The 9616-nt window shown below is 34.5% G+C and overlaps 1 protein-coding gene across 1 annotated transcript; it reads right to left on the reverse strand.

Moving 5' to 3' along the window:
• Nucleotides 1-802: 802 nt before the first annotated feature.
• Nucleotides 803-1746, reverse strand: LOC112526494 (chlorophyll a-b binding protein of LHCII type 1-like). Its single transcript, XM_025136786.1, has one exon. It carries the CDS (start codon nt 1723-1725, stop codon nt 928-930), a length of 798 nt encoding a protein of 265 aa, XP_024992554.1. The 5' UTR covers nt 1726-1746; the 3' UTR covers nt 803-927.
• Between the last annotated feature and the right edge of the window lie 7870 nt (nt 1747-9616).

The following is a 9616-nucleotide window of genomic DNA, read 5'->3' on the forward strand; positions in this document are numbered from 1 at the left end:
AAAGACAACATAGAAGAAATAAACACTCCTAGTTACCTGTGTGTGGACGTAGGTCAGATTTGACTGAACCACCTTAAATTCTTGTGTTCTTGATTGTTACAGTGGTGTGAACAGAGTGTGTGTGTTCGTATGATACTTGTCCGATCCCAACATGTACATGATGTCTCTCTCAACCTCAGAAGAATACCCTTTAAGTTGTCTGCAATTCTTGTTATAGCAGCCGAAAGTGAATTTATGCTATACCATTTTCTGGAAGCTATATTGTATAACATCCATTGAAACGGTTGTTTATGTATCCTTACACCCTTATCCCTAATTCTTGTTTAGATTAATACAGTCATAAATCACCTAAAAAGTTATTTCTTCATACTCGTGATCTAAAGTTGATTTTTAAATTAGACTTTTCTAAGAATGGGAAGTTCCTCTCTTTATTGACTTGTGTAATGATTTCATGGGTATACTTTCATTACACAATAAAACAAAGAGACTTCACAGACCGTAAAGTCTATCACTAATTCCAACTTAAGATGCACAAGTTTTGTAGGGTTGATTTTTCATATGTGATTGCACATCAAATTATTGGTCACATGAAATTTACAATCTTAATCTTTGTAAGGGAGTTCTCTTTATTACTTTTTCTGGAAAGAAAGTTCTTTTATTTGAAATATTTGAGTAATAATCTTTTCAGACAACCAAATTCCATGACAATGTGAACTTAAATATTCGATATATATATATATATATACACACACACCCCTGTATGTATTGGGTTTTCATCAACGAAGAATAACAGAAAGAAATTAAGCAACAAATTAATTGTTTTTTGTTGAGAAAGGAGTTAACGATTAATTTACAAGGATGTTAACATGTTCTCAAACCCTTAAAAACCACAATTYTCAAAATAACATAATGTCCTTCTCAAATAAATCACTTTCCGGGGGCAAAGTTTGTGGCATAAGACCAGGCATTGTTGGCAACGGGGTCTGCAAGGTGGTCGGCAAGGTTCTCCAATGGTCCCTTTCCTGTGACAATGGCTTGAACAAAGAAACCAAACATAGAGAACATGGCTAGTCTTCCATTCTTGATCTCTTTTACCTTCAACTCAGCAAAAGCCTCTGGATCATCAGCAAGACCCAATGGGTCGAAGCTACCACCAGGGTAGAGTGGGTCAACAATCTCGCCCAAGGGTCCACCTGCAACTCTGTAACCTTCAACTGCACCCATCAAAATCACTTGGGTGGCCCAGATGGCCAAGATGCTTTGGGCATGGACCAAACTTGGGTTTCCCAAGTAATCAAGACCACCTTCGCTGAAGATTTGTGCTCCAGCCTTGAACCATACGGCCTCACCAAACTTCACACCGTTACGAGCCAAGAGYTCAGGGAAGACGCACCCAAGAGCTCCAAGCATGGCCCATCTGCAGTGAATGACCTCAAGCTCACGGTTCTTGGCAAATGTTTCTGGGTCAGCAGAAAGTCCGGCTGTGTCCCAGCCGTAGTCACCTGGGAATTCACCGGTGAGGTAAGATGGAGCCTCGCCGGAGAATGGGCCTAGGTATTTGACACGATCAGGACCGTACCATGGGCTTCCTGATGGTGCAACCTTTTTGACAGCAGCTTTCCTCATGGAAACCCGTCCACTTCCTAGAACTTCAGAAGATGACGGAGCTGTTTTCACCACTTGTCCGGTGAAGGGAGAAGAAAGAGGCATGGTGGAAGCAGCCATTGGATATTTTCTCAAAGTAGAAGGTTAGAATATTGAGAGAATTTATAGTCGAGGGGGGCTGACTGCTTGAATATTACAATTCTTGAAACTGGTATAAATAGGAGTGGTTTTTGCAGGGTTCTTATCTTTAGGATCAGTCTCTGGATTTTCTAAGATCGACAATTACTCAAATCCAACCATGAAATGACACGTGTACAATCGTTTCATTTCTAGATTTTTTATACCCATTCACTTCAGACAGGCATGTGCCGCAATGGCAAAATGTGTAATCTGAATGTTACTTCCTATAAATTGTTTTATAATTAATCATAGTTTTTAGATATTTGCATGGTAAAGAGTTGATTATGGATTTGGTTTATATGGTGATGGATTCTCCTGCCCAAGTATCATTACTACAGAACTTGTAATGGTACCCCTTTGTAAAACAAAATGTTACCAAGGGTAATGGTATTCTGGTGCGATTTCACTAACGGAATCCGATTTCAAATTAAAAGAATTGAGTTGCATTATTTTGTTTGTTAAAAAAAGTTACAACTTCCTGGTCGTCCTCTTCACTGTTGCTTGTGCCCATCTTGTTGTTGGTAATGATTTCATCAGTTGATATGCCGAACACCTATAGTGCATTGTCAACAACCGTTTCACATAAAATGCAATATTTCCTACATAAAGCCAATTCTTGGATCAAACATCATTCTAGCTAACTTGATTGATTGGGCATAATCCTCAAAAATTTACAACAAAAACAAAAGTGCACAAAAAAGAAAAGTTTGATCGAAAAGCCAAACAGGATGCTCATTCAACAATCCTGTGAACCCAATCCTAATTCTCGTTCTACCATCATTATTCTTCCAAGTCGTTCTTGAAATGATGATAAGTGATTTGTATCCCCAAGCGTTATATTAAGATCAACAATCTTGAAGGTGTCTAAAAGATACACGTTGGGAGATCTATAGAAAGCAAACCTCTCATACTATAGCAATTTAAGATCAACACTACAAAACAAAAAGGAATAAGTGATGGAATTTTTCCGTAGGTGATTAGTAACGGATTTGTGGCGAGTCACCAACAGATTTGACCATCACAGACGAATCACCAACGGATTTTTCTATTGATGAATGAAAATCCGCCGATAATCACAATCACCGCCACACTTTCTCTGGTAATTAAATGAGATCCACAGGTGATTGCCCTGAAGTCATTACTATCTTTTGCAAGTAATAACCAAAACATACTAAATATCGTCAATAGACATGAACTTCTCATTCTTTGAAAAGCCAAAATTTAAAAATCAACTTTAGATGACGAGTATGAAGATATAATTTTTTAGATGATTTATGACCAAATTAATTTAAACAAGAATTGGAGACAAGGGCGCAAGTCTTAGTTGAGACATAAACAACTATTCCAACATATAGATTATATGCATATAGCATTCCTGACGTAGAACGGAAACAGTGTAAAACCCAAAGCTGGAAAACACTCAAGAATTGCTAAAATTTATTAATTGAGGCACGCCTAAAACATTGAGATTAGAAAACTATTTAAACTAAGATCTTAATTAACTAGGAAAGCAATAAACATTATTCGATTCTAATACGATTAATCCTACTAAAATATAAATCCTAATTACTAATGCTACCGAACATATAAATCCTAATTAATAAGGAAAGAAAATAACAAAATTAACTATATTCTTCCTTTATCATTCCCCCTCTCTTGAAAAGAACTCGTCCATTAGTTCTCGGGATAAGCTGAAACTTTTATCGGGTGATATTGTTAGATGTCGGCTATGTTGAAAGTTTTAGAAATGGTCATCGAGTTAGGAAGATCAACGACATATGCATTATCGCTTATCTTTTGGGTCACCTTGTACGGACCATATTTCTTTTGACTAAGTTGGGGGTACATTTTTGTTGGTCACCACCAAATCTACAAGAGTTTAAAGGTAACAGTTTGTAGAAAGGGGATGAATACAAACATAGCAGTTTTCACTTTTAAAAATCATTTATTGATAAAGAAATCTGGAAGGAGAAGATAAGTTCATAACCTTTAAATTCTTTGAATTTACTATGAAAGATAATGTTTCAATCATGGACCAAGTCCACGAATTTCTGATTCTTGTCTCCAAATTCAAAAATCTCAACATAGAAATTCCTGATAAATTAGTGGTTGGGAAAATCATTACTAAATTACCCACCCTTTTCGAGAAATTACAGAAAAAAAAATTGATGCACACTTCAGAGGATTTCTCTTTGGATTACACTAAAAACACTTACGAGTTGAAGAGGAAACTCGTATTCATGAAAAGAATTTGGATGGTGCATCTACTTGTAAAGTTAACTATGTTGATTCTGAAAAAAATCAAGGCAAGAAAAGAAAGGCAGATTCATCCTATTATACAAGAAATCCAAAAGGCCTTTATATGAAATTTACTTGTTATAAGTGTGGTGAAAAAGGGCATGTGAAGAAATTCTGCAAGAATTATAAGAAGAAAGTTGATCAAGGAAACAAGAAGAATGGAAGTGGAGATACAAACGTAGTTGAATTATCAGAACCTACGGTTGAAATCACTGCTATGGTTTCAGAATTAAATATCTCCATGATTCAAGAAACGCATATTGCATCTTTTATCATTTCTTATGATTGGTGGTATGATTCTGGTGCAATGACACATGTTTGTAATAACAAATCTTTATTCAAGGACTACAAGGAATCACAAGAAGGACATGAAGTAATGATAGGCGATAACCATACTTCAAAAGTCCTTGGCATGGGTTCTATTGAATTAGCTTCACTTATGGGGAAAAAAGTTATACTCAAAGATGTTCTTCACGTTCCTACTATTAGGAAGAATTTGGTTTATGGCTATAAGTTGTGTAAAAGTGGTACAAGAGCTTTGATAGAATCTGATAAAGTGATTCCATCTAAAGCTGGTGTGTTTGTAGGCAAAGGCTATGTTGCCGATGGGATGTTCAAACTAAGTATCAATAAAATTACTACTTCTACTTATATCGTTGATTCTTTGTTTTCTGCAAGTTTTAATTTTGAATGTTCATCTTTTAGTTTATGGCATCATAGACTAGGACATATAAATTGTAGAACAATGAAATGCATATCCAAACAAGGAATTATTTCTTATAATAATGATCACAATGAAAAATGTGAAATATGTGTTCAAGCAAAAGTGAAAAGAAAACCTTTTCCTAAGATTGATAAAAGCACAACAATTCTTGAGTTGGTTCATTTGGATATACGCGAGTTGAATGGACAACTAACTTGAGGAGGAAATAGATATTTCTTAACTTTCATTGATGATTGTTCTAAATATACTTATGTGTATTTACTAAAATCTAAGGACCAAGCTTTTTATGCTTTTAAAAGATATAAGACTAAAGTAGACACTCAAAAAGGACAAAAAGATTCAAATACTGAGAAGTGATAGAGATGGAGAGTATTTTTCCACATAATTTTCTTCCTTTTATGAAAGTCATGGTTTAATCCATCAAATGACGGCTCCATATACACCACACAAAATGGTGTAGCAGAAAGAAAGAATGAGGTTTTGCAAGATATGCTTAATGAATGCAAATCTACCAAATAATCTGTGGGGTGAAGCACTACTCACAACTTGTCATGTAAGCAATATAGTAATCTCAAAGAAAAACTCAAAGTAGCTCCTTATGAATTCTGAAAGGTAGAAAACCTAATATAAGTTATTTCAAAGTTTGGGGATATTTGAACTATTATAAGGTTCCTTTACCTAAAATCTCAAAACTTGGACCCAAGGCTTTGAAAAATGTATTTGTGGGATATGCAGAAAATACAAAGGCATATCGCCTTTTGGATTTAGATACCAATGTTATTGTTGAATCAAGGGATGTGGAAATTTTTGAACATAAATTTCGACATGACTCAACAAAGTTGGACCAAGCTGTCCCACAGGCTACTCCTACTCCATAAATTGGTTCTAATTATAAGAAACAATTACTTGAAATTTCTAGTGGAACTAGAAGAAGTGAAAGAGCCAATCCATATTTTATTAACTCTAAAGCCATTGTGTTTCTAGTTAAAGGAGATAGGAATAATAAAGTCTTGTAAAATACCTATTCTTCTACATGTAGAAGATGCACCAAAAACTTATCAGGAAACTATGACTTCTAGAAATACTGCATTTTGGAAGGAGGGAATCGATGACGAGATGGATTGTCTTATACCCAATAATACTTGGGAAATCTCAGATTACCTCCTAGTTCCAAGGCAATTAGGTGCAAGTGGGTATTTAGAGTTAAGTTAAATATTGTTGGCTCTGTTCAAACCTTCAAGGCTAGACTAGTAATACAAGGCTTAGTTCAAAGATAAGAAGTAGATTACATTGCTACATATTCCGAGTAGCTAGAATTACTTCTATCAGAATACTTTTTTGCTTACCTTCTATTCATAATTTACCTATACATCAAATGGATGTAAAAGCAGCCCTTTTGAATGGGGACTTAGATGAAGAAGTTTACATGAGACAACTTGAGAGATTTATATTGCCTGCAAATGAAAATAAAGTATGTAACTTAAGAGATTCTGATATGGGTTAAAACAGGCACCTAAGAAATGTCATGAGAAATTTGATGTTGCTATACTTTCTAATGGTTTTTCTCATAAATCATCTAATAAATGCATTTATTCTAAGTTTACTCAAGAATATGGTCTTATTCTATGCCTTTATGTAAATGATATACATATAGTTGGAACCAATACACAATGTGTAAATGAAACAAAGACGTTTTTGTCATCATGTTTTCAAATGAAATATTTGAATGAAGTAGATACCATATTGGGCATTAAAGTACAAAGGCGTAGTGGGGTTATATGTTAAATCAATGTCATTACATTGATAAAATTCTTGATACGTTTCCACACTTAGACACTAAAAAAGCAAATACCTCGTATAAAACATCATGTAAATTAAGTGAGAATAGTGGTAGAGCTATAACACAACTTGAATATACAAGTGCCATTGGTTGTCTTATGTATGCTACTCATAGTACTAGACCAAACATTACATTTGCAGTTTGTAAATTTTCAAGGTTTACTAGTAATCCAAATAAAGACAATTAGAAGGCCATTGGTCGGGTTCTAGGATATCTTAAAAGAACCAAAAATCTTGGTTTATACTATGGAGGTTTTCCAAAAGTACTTGAGGGTTATTCAGATGTTAGTTGGATTATGGGTGGAAGTGACAATAAATCCACAACTGGTTGGATTTTCACCCTTGGTGGGGGTGTTGTTTCTTGGGCTTCAAAGAAACCATATGTATTACTCATTCCACCATGGAGGCTGAATTTTTGTCCTTGGCTCCCGCAGATAAGGAAGCAGAATGGCTTAGAAATATGCTATTAGATATGGAGTTGTGGCCACAACCAATGCCAACTATTTCCTTAAATTGTGATAGTGAGGCAACCTTATCTAGGGCCTATAATAATATTTATAAAGGTAAGTCTAGACATATTAGTCTTAGACATGCTTATGTGAAACAATTAATTTATGATGGAATTATTACTATTGTTTACGTATGCTCTTGTAGAAATTTAGCGGATCCGTTTACAAAAGGTCTTCCAAGAGACATGAATTTTGGAACTACAAGAGATATGGGTTTAAAACCCATTGATTAAAGTTGGCAATAACGAAAACCCAAGCTATACTTAGACTTAGAGGTCGTTTACCCAACACTTACCCGATAAGTATTTATCAGTAAAATTTAACAATATTATTTACTTACCAGGTAAGATTTTGTCTACCAAAACGACATCGTATGCAATAATTTATCCCGTAAGTGCTTACTGTGATAAGAGTCGTTGCCTTCACTTACCGGGTAAGACTCTTGGTCCTTATTTTGCTTTTACCGGGTAAGATTCTTTGTCCTTACCATATTCATTGGGTGAGGTGGTGTGACTTGGTAAGCGCTTACCTTGGTAAGAGTTTGGTAAACAACCTCTTAATTATACTTATAGGTTCAATGTGGTAAAAACAAGTTATTGATCACCAACTTAGACATTAGTTCACTAAACTAATGAGTAATGTTTTGAGGGTGATTTTTATACTCTTAATGAAGTACTCCTTCGGTAATAGAAGGGGATTCACCTATATAGGCACAATGAGTGGTGTTGCTCCAGTATAAAGCGAAAGTTTTGCTTTTGTAGGTGTCTATGAAACTGGGACGAGCACATGGCCATAATAGTGCTCCCTTATCCATGATCATGAAAATACTTGTCATGTGTGTTATCTCTCAAAGTCTAACTTATAGAATCATGGCTCAAATGCTTTAACTCACCTTAGATTCTGTTGGACTATTTGAGAGGTATACACTATGTTAAGGTTCAAAGCAAAAGCTACCTTGATTTAAGCATGAAAGTCAGATGCTTGTGATAAATCCTAAGTGGGGAATCGTTGGAACATGGTAGTATTTATCATTATCACTTGTTTGGCTTTGTCCCAATAGGAGGAGTGAATAAAGTATTTTTATTTTATAAAATAAAATGCATTTGAATTATTTGGTCCTAAGACTTAATGACAGTTAACTTTCGGTTAACATTTTTTGGTTATTTTTGGAGGGAAACCAAATTGGGTATGAACCATTGCAAGTTTGTGAAGGGTTGCGTCTATTCAAGAAAGGTTGCACCTTTTCATGAATGGTTGCACCTTTTAGGACCTTATAAATATTGGTATTTGCCTTTCTTTTGATGAACAATATTCTTTTACATCTTCTTCACTAAATCACTCTATACCATGATCATGAAAAGGACTTGTCAGATCGTTGCCTACAATTCTTAGATTCGAGGAGGTCTGGAAGGGAGTTAGCCTAAATCCATCAACGACCTAGTTATGTATCCATGCGATACAATGCAATTCATCTAATTTTTTAAGCCAAATGCTCAGACCATCATTTTGTTTGGCACTATATATGTAGTATCCTAAGCAAACACCAAACGTTACACCAAACAGAATCCAATATGATATAATAAAATCAGTTGTACGTTTTAAATACAATGCCAATTCAATCAAGCCAATGTCCTACATCAAATACAAACAAGTACAACCAAACTTTGAAATTAGTAATAGAAAAAACAAGGATCTTCAATCTACCATCATCCAATAATATAAATGCTTTACTTTTTGAGTCATCAATCTTTCTCCATCCTTATAGTAACTTTTATCAGGTAAGATCTTCGACCCTTACCATATTCACCCAAAAGTTGTTGCATACCTCCAGGAAATCAAACGCATATCAACAAATATAGAGCAACGTTGATATTTAGAAGTTGCTAACAATGATTTAGCAACATACATTTAGGCAAATTTAGATATTTCTGAATTTTGTCATAATTTATAACATAGATAATAGTCAAACTTCACTAAACTATAAATTAGACAAGGCAGTGTAAATTTTATTCTAAACCAAAAATAGAAAATCAATGCAACTTCTCACAAGAACAATAATCTAAAACTTACGTTTAAACTAAATAAAACTAAAAACACAAAATATAGTAAAACACAAGGGTCAAAGTAAACTCAAGACTTAATAAAGATTGGTCCAACGCATAAGAATATAATATTTGTACGTCATACCTAAAGTTGTGCCCCCATAGACGAGCAAGAGAACCAAGTTCATTTTTAAATAACACTTCAACAAAGTTCAAAGTAAATAAAAACTAACCTTTATCTGCAAAGGTGTTGGTCCCTTGAGGGTCTACAAGATAGTAAAACAGTTTGTAGAAGGGGGGGGGGRGATGAATACAAACACAATATTTTCAAATTTAAAATATATATTGATAGAGAAGATCAATACAGATTTTACAAGATTGTTTGCGGAAAGATAAGGTGATAAAAACTTATCTAAACA

The sequence above is a fragment of the Cynara cardunculus genome, assembly GCF_001531365.2.
Source record: "Cynara cardunculus var. scolymus isolate 2C chromosome LG 14, CcrdV1, whole genome shotgun sequence".
NCBI lineage: Eukaryota > Viridiplantae > Streptophyta > Magnoliopsida > Asterales > Asteraceae > Cynara > Cynara cardunculus.